The sequence below is a fragment of the Antechinus flavipes genome, chromosome 3 (assembly GCF_016432865.1).
Source record: "Antechinus flavipes isolate AdamAnt ecotype Samford, QLD, Australia chromosome 3, AdamAnt_v2, whole genome shotgun sequence".
Taxonomy (NCBI): Eukaryota; Metazoa; Chordata; class Mammalia; order Dasyuromorphia; family Dasyuridae; genus Antechinus; species Antechinus flavipes.
The window spans coordinates 542,311,824-542,338,023 of record NC_067400.1 but is presented as its reverse complement, the minus strand read 5'-3'; the positions used below and the strand labels follow the sequence as shown (position 1 = coordinate 542,338,023).

General features: G+C 33.6%; 1 protein-coding gene across 5 annotated transcripts in view; it reads right to left on the bottom strand.

Moving 5' to 3' along the window:
* Positions 1–26,200, bottom strand: part of FNDC3A (fibronectin type III domain containing 3A) — a 189,947-nt gene that overhangs the window by 78,087 nt on the left and 85,660 nt on the right. The window contains exon 1 of one of the 5 annotated variants that reach the window (XM_051987350.1): positions 7,875–8,011. The exons of the other annotated variants lie outside the window; for them this stretch is intronic. Coding sequence (XP_051843310.1) covers positions 7,875–7,881 — 7 coding nt within the window. The 5' untranslated portion in view covers positions 7,882–8,011. Of the gene's footprint in view, positions 1–7,874; positions 8,012–26,200 lie in introns of those variants that run through there. 5 annotated transcript variants of the gene reach the window in all.

Sequence of the window (26,200 nt, the reverse complement as noted above, 5' to 3'; positions counted from 1 at the left end):
GTGTATTTAATTCCATTTTGATGTCCGTTATGTTTCTTTGCACCTTAAGTCCCTCTTTAAAAGGATGGTGACAGAGAAGTTTACTTATTATTACTGACATAAAATCAAAGTAGTCTGTTTTTATTTCACTGCCTTTCATCTCTTTCCTTTCCAAACTCAACATTTTTCCCCTTTAAAAATCTACATTCACACTTGACAAAATGCAACACGCATTCCTATTACAAACATAAGAGTAATGGAATAAATGGAGTTTTCCTTAAAATGATCAGTAGCATCCATCTATATTCATCAGCAAGCATCATATGTAATGGGAGTAAACGAGAAGCATTCCCAATAGGATTAGGGTGAAAGAAGGTTGCCCATTATCACCATTACTATTCAATATTGTTATTGTATTAGAAATGTTAGCTTTAGCAATAAGAGAAGAAAAAAAATTCAAAGAATCAAAGTTGGGAATAAGGTAACAAAATTATCACTCTTTGCAGATGCTACGATGGCATAATTAGAGAATCAATTAAAAAAAAAACTACTAGAAACAATTAGCAAAGTTTCAGGATACAAAGTAAATCCACATAAATCATTGACATTTCTATGTTACTAATAAAGCCCAGCAGGAAAACATAGAGAAATTCCATTTAAAATAACTGTAGACAATATAAAATATCTGGAAGTCTACCTGCCAAGAAAAAAACAAGGAGCTGTGTAAACACAATCACAAAATACTTTTCATACAAATAAAGTTAGGTTTAAACACTAAAAGAATGAATAGATTGAGCTAATACAATAAAAATGACAATTCTACCTAAATAAATCTACTTATTCAGTGCCATACCAATCAAACTGCCAAGAAATCACTTTATAGAACTTGAAAAAATAAGAATAAAATCCACCTAGAGGAACAAAAAGTCAAGAATTTCGAGGGAATTAATGGGGAAAAAATGCAAATGGAGGCCTAACCATACCAGATGTAAAAGTGCATTATAAAGTGCTGATTATCAAAAACCATTTGGTACTGGATAAGAAATAAGAATAGTTGATCAGTGGAATAGATTAGATTCACAAGATACAATAGTCAATGACTATAGTAATCTAGTATTGATAAATCCAAAGACTTCAACTTCTGGGATAAGAACTCACTATTTGACAATAATAGCTGGAAAAACTAGAAAATAGCAGAAACTAGGATTTACCAACACCAACATCCGAAACCAAGATAAAGTTGAAATGGATTCATGATTTAGACATAAAAGGTGATACTATAAGCAAAAATTAGGAGAACAACAGATCTGTGGAGAAGGAAGGAATTTATGGCCAAAAAAGAACTAGAGAACATTATGAAATGCAAAATGGCTAATTTTGATTACATTAAATTAAAAAGTTTTTGCACAAACAAAACCAATGCAGCCAAGATTAGAAGGGAAGTTGAAAACTGGAAAATATTTTTTATACCCAAGGGTTCTGATAAAGTCCTCATTTCTAAAATATATAGAGCAGGGGTCCTCAAACTTTTTAAATAGGGGGCCAGTTCACTGTCCCTCAGACTGTTGGAGGGCTGGACTATAGTAAAAACAAAAACTTTGTTTTGTGGGCCTTTAAATAAAGAAACTTCATAGCCCTGGGTGAGGGGGATAAACATCCTCAGTTGCTGAATCTGGCCTGCGTCCATAGTTTGAGGACCCCTGATATAGAGAATTGACTCAAATTTGTGAGAATACAATACATTCTCCAACTGATAAATGGCCAAAGGATATGAACAGACAATTTTCAGATGAAGAAACTAAAGCTATTTCTAGTCATATGAAAAAATGTTCTAAATCACTATGGATTAGAGAAACGAAAATTAAGACAATGAGGGACCACATCATACCTCTCAGATTGACGAAGATGACAGGAAAAGATAATGATAAATGTTGAAGGAGATGTGGAAAAAATTAGTTTGTATTATTTTGGGAAATAAAAAGCTGCTATTAAAAAAACAAAATCTATATTCATGCTATGTTTTCTGATATTAGAGTTTTGTTTATGACCACTCTTTCACCTATCCTGTACTATCTCTTAATCTTTCTCTTTCTACTACTTTATTAATTGTAATATATTTCTATACCAAAATTATTGTTCCATCATGCTATGTCTTTTTTGAATTTGTCAAATATGTTTACCTTTCTATGATTCTTTTGAATCTAGTGTTTACATTTCAATTTCTATTTGTTTCTGCCCCTTTCAGCAGGAACATTTGGAAGTCTTCCATTTCTTTAAAGGTCTATTTCTCCCTACATAATTATTTTCAGCTTGGCCAGATAGGTTATTCTTTATTGTAAAGCATCAGCTTTTGCCCCCTCTTAAATACTGTATCAAAAGTACTCTCATCCTCAGAAGTAATAGCTGTGAAATTTTGTGTGATCTTGATTGTTGCTCCTCAATATTAGAACTTTTTTTAATTAAGGCTACTTTCAGTACTTTTTTTTCTTATAAATTTGAACTACAACATTACTGGACATTTTCAGTTTGTTTTTTCAGGAAGGAACATTCAGTGGATAAATAGTGATTGGATTTTTTAGTTTTTCCCTCTAGTTTTAATAGATGCAGGTAGTTTTTATAATTTGTTGAAATATAGTATCCCGGCTTTTGGTGACAGTAGGGTAGGGAGAAATGTGTTATGGGTCAGAACTCTGTATCTGAAATAAGGATTCTTACAAGGTGTTAATTCAGTGGAATTGATAAAGACAATGGTTATCTAGTTTAGCATGGTGATTAATAGTTGTCTAATTCAGTACACGTACTTCGTACTTACTATAGTTCCACAAGATTGACATCTATTCTACAAGATTCACACCTATGATAATGTAATTAAAATAGAACATACTAAGGTCAGACAAACTCAGCCAGAGTCAGAGCCAGAGAAGACAAGAGGAATAGAGGCGGGAGCTCAAGCTCTCAGAGCCAAGGAGAGACATTCACTCTACCTTACATCACCATGGTGGCTGGCCTCCTGCACTCCCCCCACTGAGACCAAGGCCAGTCTGAAAGGTTTTCTAGAAAGCTGGCAGGGGCCCCAGGCAAGGAAACTAGATTGTGAAAGAGATAATAAAGATTTGGACTTTAACACCTGGCTATTCTTTTGGCGATTACTTTGCTGAAATGAAGGCTGCTCCAGAGACATCCAGAAAATCAACAAGAACATTACAGAGATGGAGAGAAATTTTTAGGTAGTCCTTATATTGTCTTTGATATCTTTCAGGTTGGCATTTTCTTTTTTTTAACAATTCTTTTAAAATATTTTTCTTCAGATATAGTTAGTTTCTTCCTTCCTTCCTTCCTTCTCACCCCCCCCCCCACTTTTTTTTTTTTTAAAAGAATAATCTTTTATTTTCCCAAATACATGCAAAGGTAATTTTCAACATTCACTTTTGCAAAATCTTGTGTTCCAAATTTTTCCTCCCTTCCTTTCCCCTTCCTCTAGACAGTAAGCAATCCAATATAGGTTAAACATGTGTGGTTCTTCTAAACAAACTTCCAAATTTGTCAGGCTACACAAGAAATAGTAGATCAAGAGAGGAAAAAAAAAAAACCAAGAAAAAAGTAAAAGCAAACAACAACAACAAAGTAAAAATACTATGCTTTGATCCATAGCTAATCTCCATAATTCTCTCTGAATGCAATGGCTCTTTCTATCACAAGATTATTGGAACTGTCTTGAATCACCTTATTATTGAAAGGAACCAATCCATTTCAATTGATCATCATATAATCTTGCTGTTGCTGTGTACAATATTGTCTTGGTTCTATTCATTCACTTAGCATCAGATCATGTAGTAAGTTGATTTTTAATGTTAGATACCACACACTTTCTCCTATTCTCTCTCACTTCCACTTGCCAATCTTTTAATTTTATTGTTATTTTCTTTAGAACTCATTGTTTTCTACGTGACCCATTCTAATTTTCAGGGAGTTCATTTCTTGAGTAAAGTGTCTCACTATTTGTTCTAAGTATTATTTTTTTCTTGTCAATTCTTTATTCCTTAGCTATCTTTCCTTTAACATTATGTTTTGTATATTTTGGATTTTTTTCCCCCCAGATAACTCTCATAGCCCATATAATTTCTATCTAATTAAGAATCTCCTTTAGACTTTTTAATGGAACTACTCATTAGTTCTAGTACTATCTATTAGGCTGCTCTGAGTTCAAGATATTTCTTCATTGTATTTAGCTTTTCTTCTGTTTATTCATTTATTTAGCATAAATCTCTCATTTGAGGTTTAGGTCAGACTCTGCTTCCTTCTATAGTGCTAGATGGCATAGGCAGGCCCTATTTGATATCTTGACTGTGGTAGAAAAGTCTTGGCTTTGCCATCTGTAGGAATCATTGGGTTTTGGTAAAGTTTCCTGATAGTTCAAACTCAGGATTTTAGACATAGTCCTTCTAGTATAAGGTTAAAGCTGGAATTTGCTGTCCCTTTTTGTGAGCCTGACAGGCTTTGGCCAAGTGTTCCTGACTTTGCTAGGATTAAGTAAGACATGAGAGGTACTTTTACCTCTGAAATGCTACTCTTGCTCTCTCTAGTTATTAGAGCTTTACTAAGGTACCTGCAGGATATCAGAGCTCCTCTAACTTCAAACATATTTTCATCATACCATAATTCTCAGAGTTTACACTAAAAAAAATTTCTCTCAACCTATTACATTCATTTAAAAAAAACTGCAAGAGTCTAATAAATATTAGGCATTGTGCTTAGTATTGAGGATATAGATACAAAGGAAAAGCTCATCCCCTTGAGAATTTATAATCCATTATGAGGAATTATCTATATATAGATCTAGTTACTAAATACTGGATGGGAGTGTGTTAAGAAATAGTAGTGATTAGGTAAGATCTTATGTGGAATGTGGCTTCTGATCTAAGCCTTGAATGGAATTAGGGATTCTAAGAGGCAGAGATGAGAAGAAAGAATATTTTAAGTATGATAGACAACTTATGCAGAAACATTGAAAGGAAAAACAGAATGAAGTGTAAGAAAGACAGGTCAACAAGCTAGACATCAATGCGGAGGAGCAGTTTTAGTCTAGCAGTAGTAGGAAAAGAAATTAAGATTGCAAGGGGGAGAGAAGTTAATGAGATATTACCCACAGGCAAATGGACTTTTAAAAAAATATGAATGAAAGAGAGGAAAGAGATAAAATGATGAAAAAATAAAGTAAGCTTGGCACCCCAATGAAAATTAATTTGCACAGAAGTTTGTTTTGAACATGTGCTATGGAAATGTTCCTGTTACTAACAATTGCTTAATCATCAGTTCCTATATTGATGCAATTGTGTTCTTAAGCTGGTAGAGCAGCAATGACAGGGGGAACAGTAAAAGCATTATTGGGGGATGGGAAGTAAAAGAGTATTGAAAGCATAAGGTATTAGGAGTGCCACACTTTCCAGCTAGGCTTGATCAGGTTATCAGTCATTATTTAGGCTTGACCCCAAGTCTTACTTTCTGACAGTACTACTCCCAAACACACTTTTAAGAATAAAGGCTACCTTTGGAGACAAGGACAAGCCAGATTCTCTCTGTGGCTCTATCTTAAGGATAAGAAATGTTCAAAGAAGACAGAGAAGATGACTGCTACAAATTATACCACATTTGAGGCAGCTACGTGGTTGAAGTGGATAGAACACTGGTCCTGGAGTCAGGAGGACCCAAGTTCAAATTCAATCTCAGACACTTATCAGCTGTGTGACCCTGGGCAAGTCACTTAATCTTGTTTGCCTCAGTTTCCTCACTGGAAAAGTAAATAGCACAACTACTCCAGTGTTTTTGTCAAGAAAATCCTAAATGGATTCAGAGTCTGACATCATTGAAATGATTCAACAATAACAAAATACCACATGAGTGGTTTGGAAGATGAAAATATTGTGGCCTTAGTTTCACTAAATATAACATAGTTATTGCTCAGAGTATTAGATTTTTGCCTTTAAAAATGTCAGTTTTTAACTTGTTTTTATTTTCATGAACTTCTTCCTTTAAATGGATAGGACAACACTGCTGGCAACCCATACAATAAGGGCACTCAATTACTTTTACTTTCTTTACTAACAAATTAGAAAAGGTGATTGCTTCCTAAGTCCAGATCAAAATTATTCTTCTTTGTTGAATTTTTCATCTCACTTCAAAAAGCTCAGTCATCTTATACAACTATTTTAAGATTCACACAATGCTCTTTTGACAACCACACAGTGAAGTAGGTAGTCAAGGTAATATAACCCAAATTTTATAGAAAAGTAAAGTGATTTTGTCCATAATCACATAGCTGGCAAATGTTAGAAGACCCGAGTCTTGAAACCTAGGTCATTTAACTATATTTGTATTTGTCCTAGGAAAACACAATGTATCATTTAACAACTATTAAATAGAAATCAAGACAATGCCACTTATTTATTAGCCTTGATTGTTTCTATTTAAATATGATTAAAACTTCAATAAATCTTCAAAAAAGGTATTTTGTAAATATTGTCTGACAATACATTTTGCTTCTGATGAAATATATTTGTAAGCATGGATTGAATCATGAATTGGTATGTCTTAAAAATGGTTGTTTCAAAATGAGAATGATCTCATTTTGGATTCCCCATGGGGCCACAAAAATCAGTTCAAAATCCACATTTAATTCAAGTATCTTGTTTAGTTATAACATTAAACAATTTTTAAAATTATATGCTATTAACTTCTCTCCATATAGTAACCATACCCCACTACTTCAAATAATTTGTGTTCTAAAAACAAAAAAGTTTTACTCAGATTCTCTGACCTCAATATCACAATAGGTGATGTTTAAAAATATTAATCTGTAATAATAAATTTACTATAACATACTAAAAATCCTCATTATATAAACTTTTAAAATTAGTGACAGCAACTCTGTGTGTAAAGAAAAAGGACATTTAATTTTTTCTGGCAAGCGCCTTTGTTTAAACAATGATACACACATATATCTTGTTCCAAACTAAAAAGTATTATGTAAATGTTAGCCATTGTAATTTTCTGACTCAAGTAGAAATTAAAAGTGCAAAACAAACAAAATTTAACCCTGTCCCACACTGTGAAAATTCAAATTTTGTTTTAAATCAAAAGACAGAAACTGCAAATAGAACACACCTGTCCTAAAAAAAAAGAAATTAGAAATATGAATTTTATTTAGTAGCTTAATTTATTTGCTTAGAAGAGGAATGACTTGAAATCATACACCTGGCAGTTATTTTGGCAAGCTTATTTAAAATTCTACTTGGAAACAGCACCCTACCAAATAGCAAATACAATTTTCAATTGAATCTGACACTTAAAATACCACAAAATATCTTGAAAGCATCACAAAAAGATTAAATTAATGTGCATTTCATTAAACATTTTTTTTTAAAAAGCTAACCTCTTTGCTTTTCTAACTTTAAACTTAAGAATGTTAGTCAAAATGGTTTAAATGCCTAAGATGCAGTGGGCTGATAAAGTTCCATCTAAAGCAGGTTTTCATAATGGCCTCCTAAATAACCAGAATCAGATTGTCCTGTTACATGTAAAATAACCCCACCAAAACAAACAAAAAAAACAAAAACAACTCCCCCCTCCCCCCCCCCCCAAAAAAAAAAAAAAAAAAAACCCTCAGAATATCCACATACAATACAAAGGCAAGTACTGGAAAGAGAGTATTCTGTGGAATGTGAAACCCTTCGAACTATATATAATTATAGCAATTTTAACCACATGGCAGCAATTCACATTTTTACTGCTATATTTGGCACATATTCAAGAACACCGAATGCTTTTAGATTAAGACAGTGCTTTCTATGTTTTAAAATAAAAACAGAATGTTCTCAAAACAAGTCAGCAAATCTTACCACTCATTTTGCTTTTACAGTAGCGGCAGAGGACAAGAGAATCCAGCAAGAAAACGTTGTACACGTTATCTGCTTTAATTGGAGGATGGTTTTGTTTTTTGCAAAGCAGTAGGAGGAAAAGCTCCTTTGACCGAGTCACATGATGCTATCACGTGACCTACTGTGGAAAAAGAGGAAAACGCAAGCCTTCCTGTTCACAACAGGCCACAGAAAAGTAATTTCTTAGGGCAGTACATTGTAGTTTGCTTTAGTGAAATTGTACCTTAAATAGAGCATTATTTGTAAAATCAAAAATTTGTAAAATTAAATCAAATGACTAGTTGGTATTTGAAAAATAAAGTTTCTTTTCTTTTTGATCACTTTACTATGGCATTATTTCAGCAGTTGTCTTCTAAAACATCAGTTTCCTTTGATTAGCACACTTTTCACTTACAAACCTGTACTATTCACTTGGTATTTTTGTTTTAATAAATCCTGAAATTAAATAAAAAGATAAAAAGCTACTTTTCAATGAGCTATTTTGTAATCTTAAATATTGTTTCAAACTAACTGCTTAATAAATATACACAAGACACAGAAATGCACATCTGTCAGAGTATTCCCGAGAGGAACAAATATTTAAGGTGGCATGTCACATTTAGTATATCTTATACTAATAATGTATACTCTTTTTTTTTGTGTGTGTAGAACCATTTTTTGTGATTCAGTTTTCCATAGTAAGTATAAAAAATTTTTAAGCAAACATATAACAAATGAGAAATTTGTTATATGTTTGCTTAAAAAAAATTTGTATACTTACTATGCTCGCCATAAAGAAATCTCTCTACAACAGACAAGTAATTTTCGATCAAATTTAAGAAGGAAAGCTGTATTGCTAATATTTCTCATGGATTATTACAGGAATTGTTGAGTAAAGAAAGCTGCTTGCAAGGCCCGTATATGAGATCTGTCAATTGTTTTAGTTTATGGCAATTCATGGTGGACTGAATCAAGGAAGGAAAAAGAGAGATCAAGGAAACACAAATATATGGAGAAATGGTAAAATGTTTTTGTTTTAGAAATTTCCTCTGATCTCTTTCTATGAATAAGATCATAGTGTTTTGAGTCAAAAAGGCCTTCTCTATTTTCTTTTTTCTTCCTCTTTGTTCATGAATTTGGGATAGTCTATGAATTTCAGGTTTTTTATGTTTCCTTTCCTTTTATTAGGACAGATTAGAAAAACCTTATAATCATATTTCTTAACAATTTAGATGTCTCCACAATAAAACAGTTTATAATATAGTTTAAATAAACTTATTATGTAGAATAACTTAATAGAGTGAATTTGGCCTCATCATAGTTTTTTAGCTTTAAACTGAATTGCTTACTGATCGAAAACTTTGAAACATGAAACATTCGACCAGCTATCTCTTTTTATACAAGGATATTTTCCCATTATTTTTGCATTCTGGTTAGAAAGTGGCAGTATTTATGATATTAATATATATGGTTGCTGCAGGTCATGCACACTGCTATTTATAGTAGAACAATGATGATTCATTCTTGCTTTGTTATCCTGGTAGGAAACAGTACTTGGGATTCACTGCAGCATTTTAGGTTAATCATGTCTCTATAACTGAACACCCACACTTTGACATCACAGTGGCAAATGATATGAATCAAAGACGTAAGCCCAAATAGATGAAAAATAAAGGCTGCACAGTAGCAGAAACAAGAGTGCCAATTGACGTAAGTAACACTAATTCATCTAAAATGGATAGACCACAGGAAATCAATAGTCTTCAAATTTAAGACTTCCATAATTTTTTTTTTTTAGCCTTAGTACATAAAAACAAAAGTCTAAAATATATATTTTTTTAAATCAGGAGTTTTTTCAAGTGTTACAAATGAAGGATAATCATAGTTGGCAAAAACAAAAACAAAAACTTATATCAAAATGTGGCATAAAAACTTCCTCCTTAAATTTTCCTTATATATAAAGGTTTTGACCTAGATAATCTTTTAAATCCTTCTAGTTAAATGTCAAAATCCTATCAGAAAATTTAATGAAAATAAGGAAAATACTGCAGAAAAAAATTCATATTGATTTTGGATAAAGAAAGGCAAAGGGGAAATTTGGTTTTAAAGGTTATTTTGTAAATTAAAAAAAAGTTTTATTATTTTATTATATTATCCACTGGATATGAACATGGACATAGAAGGATTTCAAAATACATGTGGCATTAGAATTCACTTGACTGTCCCTGATCCTCTAGCAATATCACCCTTCCTTTTGTATTTTATTCTTCAGCAACACTTCTCTTTCACTGATATTTTTTTTCTAAAATCTGGAATTTGCCCTACAGAGCATAGATGCAGGACATAAGGTCTATTAGAGCTACCTTAGTAATTTTCCAATGTCATAGAATTAATTTTTAGGGGGATACTATAACTAATACAACATTACAATGCCTCTGGCCAGCATTCAACTTAACTTTCTCTGGGCTATTGTAATTAGGTTTTGGTGAATTAAGTGTTCTTATTTTAACTAAGGAACCAAAGATCCTCTTTCACTTTAATTTGAAGAAATGATTCCAAAAAGAGAGCAAAACTAGTTAGAAAGACCCTTGTGTAGTTCCAAACAACAGTAGCCTATAGAAAAAGTGGTCTTCACATACATGGATACCAAACATTATATAACAATACAATAATAAACAAATCTTCCTAAAATGTTAGGTTCCTTAGTATGACATACTAGCTTTTGCTTCAAGACTATATAACAGAAACTCACATTTTTCTGCTCAGCTCTATTACTATGGAATTAAATATCTTTATATAACGTTATTTTACTTCAAGTTACATTTCTGGATCAAATAAATGACAATAAGCAGACCACATATGTTTTTCATATGGTGAAGACCAATAATAATCACAAAAATAGTTACAAGTACATTATTTGAATAATTTTTCTAGTCAATTTATTAAACTCAATTATTCAAAGACAAATGACTGGTCTATGTTTAATTTGCCTCTAATTTATATATTTTAGTCATTTGTCATGATTAAAGAACATATTAAAGCATTTAAATTTGATATAGTATGATAGCAAAAATTATCCTTATCTCCTAAGTATTTCAATAAGACATGTATGTTATGGAGTCAAAGATCAATAGAATCACAGGATTTGGAGCTAGAAAGCTCTAACGTATCACCATACTGGAATGATAAAAAAAAAAAAAGATCATAAAAATCAAAAAAACTTATAAATGATTATTTGTTTTATACATGATGTTTAAGAGTTGAAAAGATACATTTACTCCATACAACAGATTGGCATATTTATTAGTATAGATTAAGATAAAGATACATTTACTCCATACAACAGATTGGCATATTTATTAGTATAGATTAAGATTTAACATCAGTACATCCTAAACATGGAATAATGTCCTACTTAAAGCCTTTTTGGCCAGCTCTTTGATTATGACTTTTTTTTTAATCAGTTCTTTTATACCAAAGTCTGTATTTATCTTTCCCACTCCTTTTAAAGGATTTTAATTTTTTAAATTTAATTAAAGGGTTATAATTAATATCATGTAGGTAAACCTCATCAACATTTTAAAAGTCAATTTTTACTATTTTCATAAACAGGCTCTAAATTCTATTTATTTTCATCAGTCATGGAAATAAAATGCTAAGGTCTACTTAATTCAGCCTTCCCTTCCCCGCCACATCCCCCTCCCCATTTTTCACTCTTTCTTGGAGTAACTCCCACTGTGAAAGTCAATGCTATATGAATCTGTCTTTAATCTGGGGAGAAGACACATGCAAAAACGGGGAAGAGTACTAATAAGAGCCAGAGTAATCATCATCAATTTCCTCAAAGAAAATTCTATGTTGATCTCAGTGGCCCCAAAGTAGGGAAATTGTTAACTTTCTGGTTTCTATGAATTACTACGGCTTACCAAGGGCTCACTTTCTCACAGTAATGTTTGAAATTGTACTGGTATCTCTATAGAGACTGAGGCCCATGGATTCAAATGTCAAAATAAAGAAAAATGGAGAAAACTGAGAACTGAGATGATTAGATTGGTCAGCTCTTATTATTTTCCCCTAAATGATTTCCTCTTTCCAACTTCTGACCTTCTATTAAGGTCACCACCATTGTCTCATTGACTCAGGCTTGTAACCTTGACTCCTTACATACTGAGTTCATATATCCAATCTACCCATTTTGTTATTCTACTTTCACAACATTTCTCACCTATATTCCCTTCGGTTCTCTCTCATGGCTACCATACTGGTGCAGATTTTAGCACCTGACACTTAAAAACTTAAAAAATAGCCTTCTATCGGTCTTCTTGGCTCAAATATCTCTCTACTTTACTCTACACTCCATCTCTCCAAAGTAATCTTTGTAATGTAAAGGGTTGACCATGTCATATACTGGTACTCAATAAACTCCAGAGGTTCCATATTACCAGGATCAAACAGAAAATCCAAATCTTTTCACAGCACTTCATAACCTGGCTGCTTCCTACCTTTTCAGTCTTCTTATATTTTACCCTCCTCAGAGTACTCAATGACACAGTAACACTTGCCTTCTTTGCTATTCTCCTATGATATTCCATTTCCCGACTCTGTGTACTTTTTCTCCTTCTTGGAAAGCTTCTCTGATTTCCTTCAAGCCTTCAAATGAAAGGTTTTTTACCAATTCTATTCACTGTTAATGCCTTTTCTCTAGGATTACCTTTCACTTAACTTCATGTGTAAACAGCTGTTTGCATGTTTACTTACTGTTAAGTGTTGTTATGTGTTCCCAGAGGGTAAAGACCATATTTTTTATTTTCTTTGTATCCCCAGAGCTTAGCATACTTTCTGGCACATATTAAGCATTTAATGTGCTTGTTAATTGATTGAAATGTGTCTATCTTTCTATCTCTCCCTCATACACAGACACACAAACACATACTTAGGTTGACATATTGTCTCCCTAAAAAACACAAAACCAAACACAACACACTTCTATGTAATATTTGGATAGTGATGCTGGAAGAATGAATGAAATGAAATGGCATGAAAGGATGAAGTTCTGTAAGATCCCAAAATGTAACTACCTTGTGAGTTAAGTTTCTTACTAGTTTTCTTCAAAGAAAGACTAGATAATAAATAATGGGTATACTCCAGAGTATACTTGTTCTGAGTTGATGGTCCCTAAGTCTCCCTTCAACTCTAAGACACTACAAATTTTATTCCATAGGCCACAGGGTACCAATGAAGGTATTTGAATACAAGTAACACAATAAGTGCTATTTGGCTAAGATTTATCTGTAGATATAAACATGAATGTTGAAGAATGACAAATATTTATATTTCAGTATTTCACTAGTTGTTTGATCTCACTGATGTGGATAGATCCTCCAATAGTAGTCTATCCCTGTCTTCTTTTGTAAATTATCCACTGTGCTGGAATCTTCTAGTCTTCTTACACCAAAAGTGTAAAAGTTGCTTTCTTCAAAACTCCCCAAGCCAGTATCAAATTAAAATGTAACTAGAAAATGTTTAACAAAATAAATAAAATTAAAATATACCAAAGATGATGTTAACTTATAATTTTTCCAAGTCTATATGTAGCCTATATAGGAAAGCACCTATTTTTATTTGAGTTTAATATCACTGTCTTAATATCATTAGAATGTCTGGTTTCCCAAATATCATCTTACCTTCTTCAAAGCTACAAGACTACAACAACTTTTTTGTCCCAATAATTCACGATTTTATTATTTTTCATTCTGTTCCTTGCAATCAAGTCATTACTGATATTATGCTGCACTCTATTTACATCCACTATACATCTCTATATGGCTCTTTGGGTGATCTCAAATTTTGATCTTTTAAAGCCAAATGGAACTATCAGAAGAAAAATATCATAAAGATAGGTCTTTGGTTTAGGTGAGAAGATTTGGGGCTGTTGAAAATGACATATGATTCCCCAAATACAATCTGTCTCACTCTCATAATCTTATCTAATGCTGGGGCTAGCTCACTGTTAATCTACAGAAGAGAGACAACCAGATCAACAGGCTGTCCATTTAAATGCAAATTAAAGTCAGATAGACAGGCATTCTTTTCTACTTTTTTATTTTGTTTTTAAGAAAGAGCTCCATGAAAGAGATGGTTGACCAATTAACATAATTAAGTCTGGCCTAAGAGAAGAGTACAAAAAATTTATCTCTTTCCCTATTTTGCAGAGGAAGGGAACTATGAATGTAGAAAAATACATTAATGTATATATTGTCAGGCATAGTTAAGGTGTTGGTTAGTTCTAAAGAACTAATTTTTTCCCCTTTTTTTTTTATTCCTCATTCTAAGGGACAATCTTGAGGAAAAGAAGGGAGGAAAAAAAATAAAGGCAATATAAAAATAAAAGATGTAAATACAATTTATATTTTTAAAAGACAGTTTTAATGAAAGGAAAACAAAATCTCTGTATGCAAAACAATTTCTCCAATAAACAACCTGTTCCCAAAAGGAACAGTCACAGAAGCAGTAAATCCCAGTCACAACTTGTTCCCCAAAGGCACAACATAGAAGCAGTAAATCCCAGTCACAACTTAAATATGAAAGTTACTCTTACCCTAAATTTATTTTAATCATTTTCTGATATACTGTTTTCCTCTTCCTATCCTCCCTCTGTCCTCTGAAAAAAGGATAAATAGTTAAGTAAAACTGACCTTTAAATCAAACTTATTTTACAGCATATGCAACTGACCTGTGGTCTCTTCCTTTTTGGCAGGAAAAGGCTAAGTGAGGCTCTAATTCAATAAACATTTATTAAGTTTCTGTCTATGAGGTACTTGAGGGAATTAGGAAAGCAAGTGGTTAATTGTGTCTCACTCAATTCTTACAGTTCACTCAATTCCCACAATTAATCACTTGTAGGACAAATTCCCTCAGTTCTTCCTTCATTTTTCACCTGCCATATATTCCAGGCAATGTGCAAAAACATTGGGAATACAATTAATTTTTAAAAATACTATGTTATCCTCAAGGAGCTTATAATCCAAAGGGAGAAATAACATGAACACTGTGTTTCATTCTGTTTTTGGAACCAAGATTACTTCTTGTAAGTAATTTGTTCTTTTGCCTTTTCATCTAGTTGTTTCTTCCTTGTAGTCTAGTAAAACCAAACTCTTTTGAATTTCATTTAAAAGGCTATATAATATTCTAGGATTTGTTACATTTTATACAATGTTATCTATAAACATTGTAATAATGTTTATATGTAAACAACGTATCTATAAACATCTATAAACAAAAAATATTTGGGAGACAACACTCCTGTAAGGAATTCTCTTTCATTAGGACTTTGCAACAAACAACCTCCAAGACAGTGGCAAACACATTTGATGAGCATTCATTTCCTTGTTTTATGCATTAATTGATGATATAGTCAATAATATGTTCTAAGATCTATTTCTCTATTAGGATAATGGAAAGAATTTAACATCTGGGCACTAGAAATACTGTTATTTTAAGGAACACAGGAAAATGACTACTTATAACCAGATCCCATTTTAAACACAAGTAGTGTTAAAGTTAATTTTAGAAGTAGACATTTCTGATTTGAAATGTTACTAATGGTTAGGTTCTCATACAAATGTTACTAATGGTTAGATTCTCATGCAGAAATGTTACTAATGGTTAGATTCTCATGCAAACCCACAAAAGTTGACATAAAGTAGCTGAAATAATATACTACAATGTGAAAAGAGGAAGAGAAAACACTATGTGGAGTAACTTTTTTTCCTCAAATTTTTGGACTTAAAAAAAAAAAAAAAAAAAGGTAGCACCAGCCCTGGTGTCAGGACTTAAGTTCAAATCCAACCTCAGATGCTTATTAGCTATGTGATCCTGGACAAGTCTCTTAGACCCAATTGCCACCAAAAAGGAAGGAAAGAAAAAAGGAAAGAGGGAGAGAGGGAGAAAGAAAGGAAAGAGAAAAATCTTCAAAGTGGGCTTCTTCTCTCTAATCTCCTCACCTTTCCAATTTATTTTTTGCACTACTGCCAATTAATTTTTCAAATGCACACATCTGGCAGTGAAATAATGCATGAAAAAGACTTTGAAAACCTTAAAGTCCTCCATACCTCCCTATATTCCTTACATAAGACATTCCATCTCCTGAAAGGGCATATTTCACTGACTGAAATAAAATTAAGGTTCTTTCCATCCTACCATCTTTGCTTCTTCTATTATTCTGTGCCCATGATCATCTACTCAAGAGGGAAAATTCTTTTATCAGCTATTGCTAGCTATACTGTGTTTAAGTTTGTGTTTCAACTACTATAATCTGTCCATACCTTGGCTCCTAAATTAGATAGTCATCATCACTAGACATAATATATTCCTAAACACTGTACTTCCTGCTGGGACCAAAAATGTCAAACCCAACAAAAAGGAATACCTATCCTGTAGGCAGGTTCTCAATTTCATTAAAGCATGAGGTCAGACTTCTAGTAACACTCATTTCTGTGTTCAAGGGCAATACCAAAAACACAGTTGATAGGTGTCCACCAAATTACAAACATAAAACTAAGTAAAAGAATATGGAACTTTCTGAGTTGTTCCCAAGTTGCTGCCTACACAGTTGCTTGCAGACCAAGGATCGGCTCCCACTGAACCTCAAGGTCTTGATGCTGGTGCTGTGAGTTTTGTCAAAATGTCTCAAGAGGAGACTCAAAATGTGTTCCATTCAGATTCAATAAGATGCTCTAGGACTTAAATATACAATCCACAGGTCACTTTACTTAAGATTAATGCTCCTCACAGCCTTCCACTGTCTGTAAAAGCTGACTCAGTAGCCCCAGGCTTATTTCGAGGTAAATGGAGCATTTGGGACAACCTATTCTGAGAAGCTCCTTGAGGAGATACTCTCAATTCTAGGATGGTCTGAACTTTAGATTATCCACCAGGGGGAAGTTTCTTGGCAGCTGCTAATGATACTACAAGACAAATTCTCAGCTTACCATTAAAGTTCTTTACAAGATTCAACCTGATTCACCTCTATTTTCTGAATGTAGTCAACAACTGTAAAAGCCTTTCCTATTATCTAATTTTACTCTTTCCTATTTCCTGTCATGTGCCTTCCTATGTGCCTGCTATGTGTTAGTCTCCTTTCAACAAATTATTCTCATATCTACAACTGCTGAAATTTTCCAGGTCATAACACCACTTCCTGCAGAACTTCCTTGATCTACCAGACATAAAGTGACTCTTCCAGTCATGGGCCTCTCTGGTCTAAGTACTCTTACATACTTCTCAAGTTCCAATTTGTGTTATAACTAATTTTCTCCCTGCTAGCTTCTTTAAAGCAAATACTGTAATTTTAAAACTATGTATTTCTAGTATACCAGTCAGTACCTTGCATACAGTGAATATGTAATAATTGTTTTTAATTGAATTTTTAATCAAGTACACAGTCCTCTGTTACCAGTCTAACTCCAAATCCTATTAGATAACATGATTTAAGAATTATATATTTTCTGCAAATCCTTATTAAGAGTATACTTTTTTTCTCCTTTAAATCAGGAAAGTTCTGGGGGTGAGGGGAAGAGGGGATAGCCATAGATTATACCTTTTGCTTAATCTTAGAAATTATTATACTGATTTCTAAACAAAGAAAGGGAAAGGGAAGCCTGATGATAAAGGAAGAGGTACAAAAGAATAAGGGATTTGGCACTAGTGAAGAGGAGTTAGAAAGAGTCTAAGCAGCAGTAAAGCAACAGTAAAGAAGCTAGCTAATCTTCTGGTCAGCTCAACAGAAGGAAAGGAACAACCACAAACAACTTGGGTCCCTTTAGATGTATTATAACAGTTAAAGAAGAGAAGAGGGAAGTAAAAAGATTAAGGGAGGGAAGCCCCAATGGATATAACTGATTTGTTCTTTCAATAAGTCACAAGAATGAACACAGAGGTATTAGAGGAGGGAGGACGACTCATAGTTCTGAAAACCTACTCACATTGGGAATGGGTTAAATAAGTAACACTACATGTATACCATAAAGGGAATAGCACCCTCCAAAATCTATAAAGAAATAAGGGAAGATGGAGGAGAGATGGGCAGACTGGAAAGCAAAGGGAAGATAGATAAGGAAGGGATCCTTGGGTGGGGGTAAGTTAAATAACAGCAAGTTAAGGAGCAGAATTAAAGCAAAAGGTCAGCAGGGATAGCAAAAATATATATCTGTGTGTGTATGTGGAGGGACAATATGTGTTTGTATATATATATTTACATATATATATATATATAAATATATCTTAACTATTGCTTACTTGGGGGATGGGGGAGATAAAAAGGAGAAAAAGATAAAGTAAAAAAGGTGCACAACAGAAATCAGAAAGAACAATAAAGATGAACATTCATGAATATAATTTCTTTTACAAATTATATGTATTTTCTTGAACTGGTAATTTGTTGTTATATATTCTGAATCCTCCCTGATATTGTGCTGGGCACATGACAATGTTCTCTTCTGTTTTATTTTGTTTTGCATTCCTTTTCTGTTTTTCTTTTTTCTTATTCTGTTTTTGTAAATAAAATAAAATAAAATAAAATAAACAATATACACAGAATGATAATAATGTAAATAAAAAAAACAAGAACAAAAAATATCAAAAGTGAATACTGTGAAATAATAGTATCTAATTTCAATACATAGGTTAGTTTTACAGTTTTCTCTTCCTCCTCTTTTTATTCTTTCTTTTAAGGAATTGTTTCCTGGGAGAAGAAAGGAAATATAGGTGATGTAAGAACAAGCTATCTTAAAAATAAAAATATACATTAAAAAACCTTATCTTGGATAGTGATTCTTGGGGAAAACATCTCAACTACAAGGTACTAAGTTCTTTTAAGACCTTTAAAAGTACAATTTTAAAAAACATTTAAATTTCAAATTAAAACATAGTTTGATTGTTGTTTAGAAATCTAATCACTATCCATTATCTGCATCACTGGTACTACTAATGTTAATAACCATAAAGAAGTTTTCTGGGAAAAATATTTTTGGATCAAAGATAGGATTAAACATAATGGGGACCTGAAGAGGGCAAAAAAGCAAAGAATACTTCTATGCCATAGAAACATAAAAGATATTATTTCAAGGACCATGTATGAGCATATAAAAATTGACTGGTCAAATAATGAAAAGCCCAAGAAAATATAAATCTCAAGAAAGTAAAGGAATAAGAGAAGCCTATATACAGTATAGTGGACTTATCATATTGATAAGAATCCAAAAAAGGGTTCTGATTTGCATTGGAAAGATTTTACTCATTAATTAAATCTCAGATGAAATGAAGTACCAATCAGTTAAGTCAAAAAGTCAATTTAGTATCTACTACATATACCAGGCATGTGTAAAATCTGAGGGATACAAATAAAGGCAAAAAACAATTTCTACCCTTAAGAAGGGCACATTTTAATAAAAGCAGTAACATACAAATAACTATGTACAAACAAGATGTATACAGGGTAAACTGGAAAAATTCCATAGGGAAAGCACAGAGGACAGTCAGTGAAAATGCCCAGTCAGGAGATGGATTGTCTTATGTAAGGAACATAGGTATGAGAAGGCTGAAATAGTAGAAGAGGGTCAGGTTACAAAGGGCTTTAGTGCCAAACTGGGGGTTTTATATTTGATTTCAGGGATCAAATAATAGAAAGCCACTAGAGTTTATTTAAATAGAAACATAACCTGGTTAGACCTGTACTTTAAGAACATCATTTTGATAGCTAAGTGGAGGATAAACTGTAACCACATTATTCTCTATGTGGTAGGAAGCTTGACAAGAAAGCTATTGCAATTTTCCAGGTGTCCTGTACCCAGGAAATGATAGGATAAAGGAGAGAAAATGACTTATAAGAGAAAAGTGATGAAGGTGGCAATGATAAGACTTAACAACTGTTTGGATACAGGGAGTGATGTAAGAGAGAGTAAGAAGTTGATGGTGTCATCCAGGTTAAAAGCTGGGAGTATGGTGGCAACCTCAACAGTAATGCAGAAATTTGGAAGAGATTCAGAAGAATTTTTGGGAAAGAGAAAGAGGTCATTTTGGGACATGTTGGATTTAAGATATGTACAAGACATACAGTTCAAGATGTCTAACAGACAGTTGTGCTGAGGGCACACCCAACAATCCTGAATGTTCCTATTGCCCAGGGGAGGTCCCAAGCCTGGCTAAAGACTAAGAAGTTATCTTCCCATTGGCAGGGGCCCACAGAGTGACATGGAGAGAGCTGGAGAGAAAATACTTGGAGCAAAGCTCTCTTAAGTGAATTGGCCACCTTTTGAGTTGTTTGAAGAGTGAAGGCTGGGCCACAGTCACTCTTTGCAAATCACTCAGCAAGAGCTGGGCTGGGATTAGAAGCTGGCCTGAGGGTATTTGAAAACCCACAGAAGGAGAAAGGATGCATACCCTTTTTTTGAGTTGGGAAGTTAAAGGTGCCATGGTCAGAGGTAGCAGCATGGGCAACTGAATCAGCAAGCCTGTTTCCCTTTGCATATTTAATAGAACTTTCTCCTGACAAAAGTGCCCTTTCTTTGCATATAACCCCATGAGCATGCAAAATATGAAAAGCATATCTGGAGTCTATATAGATGTTCATTTTCATTCTTTTCCTCAATTCTAAAACTCTGTGAGGGCAAAATTGCTCTGAATCTGGTGGGAGTAAGACTTTTCCATGGTCAGCCTAGGGTGAGCTTAGAATTTAGAAGGGCTGTAGCAACCACTTGCTCTAAGGCAGGAGGACTACCCCAAAGACACCAAATTTGGCCCCACCTTTCATTATATGAAGCTAGCTAAGGCCAGACAAGAGATATAGTTTATAGCTTTCAGGATTTTAAACTGGTAAAACTGGGCCTTTAAACAAAGAAATTTCATAGCCCTGAATGGGGGGGAAAAGGAGATGGAAGTTAAGGATTTGTATGACTACAGTCAGAAAAGCCTCTGGGGTGGGGTTGCAGACCAATTGAATTGATGGGAGGAGAACATATTCCCCTGGATTTGCCCCTTCAGGGACAAAAAGAAATTGTGAGTCTTTATGCAATGGTATACAAAGGAAAGCATCTTTAAGATCTAGAGTGGAAAACCATGGTGTCCCCTGGGATCTGAGTGGGGATAGTATAGAGATTAGGCCACTAAGGTAGGCGGCATGAGTGGCTCACCCAGGGATTCCTTGATTCAGACAAAGAAGTTTCCTTCCTCCCCCATTTCAGAGGGAACCTGGGAGGGCTTTGGAAAAGCACAGAAAGTTCACCTGGAAGTCTAAGAAGGGAAAACTGGGTCCTCAACTTCCCCATTTAATCACGATCCAACAAGGGAGCAGGACTGGAGGGAATAATAGGAAAGGAGTGTTCAAGTAACAGGTCACCAAACTGGCAGGGCAAAGGGGAAGTGGGCAAAGGGGAGGTTTCCAAAGCGTTTTCAAGTTTCCCTTCAATCCCCATTAGCCTATGAGGGGGAAGGGAGGGTAAGATCAGAGTGCCAGAGCAAGACAGAAAATGAGCTCTTCCTCATCCCCATATCAAAAGGGAATTCAATAGCTTCATAATAGCTCATCTCCATTCCCCCCCATCCCAGCGTTCGTCTGGGTGGGGTTCCTGGCTATTGTCTCTATTAACTCCTATACTAATGATTCTTTTTGATCATATTTGGCCCTTGCCTTTTTAACCTACTCTTGAGATTTGTTTCCTCCAGACTCCAAGTTATGAACTTCCAACTATTTGTTCACCCTGAATACCACCGGCTAACTGATTCTGACACCCAGCACCATTCTGAATGCTGCCGCCACCATCTTGTCTCCTCCCTCTTTGTTCTGGACCCTCAGTGGGCAGGGACAGCTCTCTGCCCCTTATCAGCATGAAGAAGGTCCAGAAGATGAGACCTCCATCCCTTTGTCCCAAATGAATTTAGGGTACAAACTGCTTGAGGGGGGAAAATAATATGGTATAACTTCTAGGGAAATATAGCGGTAGTTTGGGGTCCCCTAACCTTGGGGAACTTCTGTTCTAAAAATAAATCAGTAGTCCTAAATCTTCTAGCTTTGGAAACTCCCATGCCCAATCTGTCTGATTCTGACCACTCCTTACTCAGAGAGCTACTGATCTCAGGAAAATCCCACAACTAATCTGCTTGATTCAGGAGACCACTCCGCAATTCACTGCTGACTGGTAATCTTGTCAGTAATAATCTGGTCAAGAGAACCAAAAGCCATAAAATTAGCATAGTAAGAACTGAAAACTGGATGAATCTATCTCTTTCTTCTTATCTTCTATTTCTCTGCTGCTGAATTCCCTTACAATTCACTCTGCTTTGTAATGGTGTTACTACTGCAATAAAACGTTGACCCTTGATTAGAAGATGGGTTTAAGCCTGCAAATTCTTTTGAGACACTTTGCAACACTGGTCTGGAGTTGGGTACCCCAAACTTTTGGGGTCTCCTCTTTCTCAACCTCAACAATTGGAGATGTGAGTCTAGAGGTTAGGGAAAGAAAAGCTGATTAAAATCATCAGCATAAAGTCAATTATTGAATCCAAGGGGGCTGGTATGATCACCAAGCAAACTATTGTAGAAGAAGCAGAATAGAAGTTTCAGGCAAAGTCATCAGCAGGCATGACCTGGATGAAGATCCAGCAATACAGAATGAGAAGGAATTCTCAGAAAGATAGAAGGAAGACCAGGATAAGGAAGTGTCAGGAATAGATTGAGCAACAGTATAAAAAATTGCAGAGAGGACAAGAATAATAAGTTAAAGAAACAGCTATTAATTATGAGAGGTTAGAGGATTTTGCTAACTTAATTTTCTTTCAACTCCTCTATACTTCATAGCCAAATATTATTTATCAAGATTCTGGCATTTAACAAAAAAAGGACTAATAAAGCTTAGATTATTGACTTTTTAATAATAGAATGAGAGTGTTGATATTTAATCTATTTTTTAGTGAAGTATTAATGACTTCCTCTAACATACATATCTTTTTAGTTTATTATGTCTATGGACACTTTACCTAAAAGTATTAAATATAATACAATCTCTAAAAAATAATATTCAATAGTCTTTAGCTTCAACTATTGTAAAATGTATTCACAATGAGTCATCTTCATTCATTTAATCTATAATAGGCTGCATTTATAAATGATCAATTACAATTCAATTCCACAAAGAGAATATTTTACATATTTCAAAACTTGTTTTCTTAGTTTCTCTAATATAATGGATGTTTTCATCTCAGCAAGAAGAAATCTGAAAGGATAAATAGTTTCATTTTACCTGATTTCTAATTACAAAATATGGCTAATCTAAATATTTAAGTAGCACACTTTCTAGGTCAACAATAAGACTCCCTAAGAGCAAAACAAGAAACTTATCTTTTGTACACACACACACACGCGCACGCGCACACTCCTTATGATGTTTCTTATGTATTAAGGATAGTTTAACAAAAAAATTTATAGAAGCTTTTTGTGGTAGCAAAGAATTGGATATTGATGAAATGCCCACCAACAGGGAAATGGCTGAATAAGTTCTGGTTTATGAATATAATAGAATACTATTGTGCAATAAAAAATGAGCAGGAGGATTCCAGAAGAACTGAGACTTACATGAATTAAAGCTGAGTGAAACAAGAAGAACCTCCAGACTACTGTACATAGTAAGAGTAACAAACTGTGCTATAATCAACTATGATTGATTTAGCTCTTCTCAGCAATACAATGATCCAAGACAATTCCAAGATTTATGATAGAAAATGCTACCCACATCAAGAGAAAGAACTATGGAGGTCTGAATGCAGATTGAAGCATATTATTTTCACTTTTTTTTGTTGGGTTTCCCTGTTGGTCTGTTTCTTCTTTTGCAATATGATTAATGTGGAAATGTTTTCATAACTGCATATGTATAACCCATGTCAGATTGCTTGCTGCCTTGGGGAAGAAGGAAGAGAGGGAGAAAAATATGGAACTCAAAATCTTATAAAATGAATGCTGAAAAATGTCTTAACATGTAATTGTTAAAAATAAACACTTTCATTCCAAAACAAAACAAAACAGACAAAAAGGATCATCTATACATTGATTTTCAAAATTTTTGGTCTCAGGACCCCTCCTCACAAAAGTTTTTGTTTATGGAGATAACCTTTCGACATTTAACATATTATAAATTAAAATTGATAAAACTTTAACTCATTTAAAATGACAAATCCATTACATGTTAAGATAAATAACATTTTTATTGAAAAAACATCAATTTTCTAAAATAAAAACTACTTGGTATGACATTGACATGTTTTAGAAATAAATTTCTTGGTCAGTTAGTCAATGTGCCAGAAAGACACTATGCTGAGCAATAAGGATACAAAAAAAAAAAGGGAAAAAGTCAATCTCTGCTCTCAAGGAGTTTACTTGCTAATCATGCAATTAACAATGTAAAAACAAGATATTGCAGGATAAATTGGAGATAATCATTTACTCAAGGAAGTGAAGAGAGATCAGGAAAAGTTTCTCTTAAAGATGAGGTTTTAAACTTTAGAAAAAGTTAACAAGAAAAGGAAGGGGCAAATCATTTGCTTGCCTCACTTTCTTCATCTTTAAAATGGGGTTGGATTTTCCTTCCAGGGCCATTGTGAGGATCAAATGAAATAATAACTGTAAAGTGTTCTGGTACAAAGTAGGCTGTTAACTGTTATTATTGCAAAGAAAATGATCAACTATGGTAAGGGCCATAAAGAGGTTAAGAAGAATGAGAACTGATAAAAGGCCATTTGAATGGACAATTTAAAGATTACACTGGTAACTTCTGAGCAGTTTTGGTTGAATTAAAAGGTTATGTTGCAATGTGTTATTTTAGTTGAAGTATATAAAGAAATTTCAGTCACCTATAGATATGTAGTTAGAAAAAGATTAAGTATTTTAATAGGCAAATAACATCTATTATGAAAATATTTCTATCTCACAGATCTCTTGAAAGGGGATTCATGTATCACACATTCTAAGAACCTATAGATTAGTGTTTAATAATCATTTACACTGTTATCTGGCCTTAACTTATTTGTCATCACCAGAAAATCTAGATACCTTGTTTTCTGCTCTAAGTTATTACCTTTTCAGATTAATGCACACTTATTTTCTCTCTCCTCTCTCAGTAAAATAATGTTTTAGAAGGGCTTTAGCAAAACAAATGCCCACAATCATCATGTTCAGAAATACCTGTCTCATTCTGCATTTTAAATTCATTACCACTCTACAGAGTGAATAATGTTTCACCGTCAGTATACTAGAATCAGTCATTACACTTATTATTCTGAAATCTTTCAAAGTTGTTTTTCTTATAATGTATTCATAATTGTTCTTCCTAATATTGCCCTTCTTGCTCTGTATGAATTCAGGTTTTTGTTAATTTTTCTGAAACTATCCTTTTCACCTTTTGCTATAGCATGATAATATTCCATTTCATTCACATTCTATAATTTATTTAGTCAGTGTCCAATAGCTAGACAACTTCTTAGTTCTCTAAACATAGCCAAAGAGCTAGTGTTAATACTTGTGTCTACACACACACACAAACACACACACACACACGTATGTTACGTATGTGGGTCCCTTTCTGTTTTCTTCCACTTTTTAGGGATATCTCTTAGTAGTGATATTTCTGATTTGAAAGACACACACACACACACACACACACACATACTTAGTAATGTTGGGCCTAGTTTTCTAGGCCCATTTTCTCATTTTCTAGCTCATTTTCTCATAATCTCCTAACATTTGTCATATTTCTTTTGTCAACTTTCTAATCTGATGGGTGTGAGATGAAACTTTATAGATGATTTCATACTAGACTTCCAAAATATATACTGATATTCCTTCAAATTCTAACTTTCCAGTTTCTCAAATTACTTATTTGCCATGATTTATTTTCAATCTCAATTCAGCTACATATAAAGAGATAAATATACCTTTGATCCTGTTATTATTCATAAGTATTCTACATTTTCCATGCCTGTGAATCTGAAATTCCTTTATCTGATAACAATCTATTTTTTTATTCTACTATTTTTTCTGCTTTGTATCCTCTTTGTTTTTTGTCCTCACCATGAACTCCAAATTATCCACCCCAAAGTTCTTTTCCAGGACAGAATTATTACATGCCTCTCATTTCTCCATCTTGTCTCCTTGGAGCAACATTTCAATTCTATATTCTATTTTTGTCATGAGTTTCTTGCTTCCTTAATCTTACTTCCTTATAATCCTGCCTTGCCAACAAAGTCAAGCTTTCCACCATCATAAA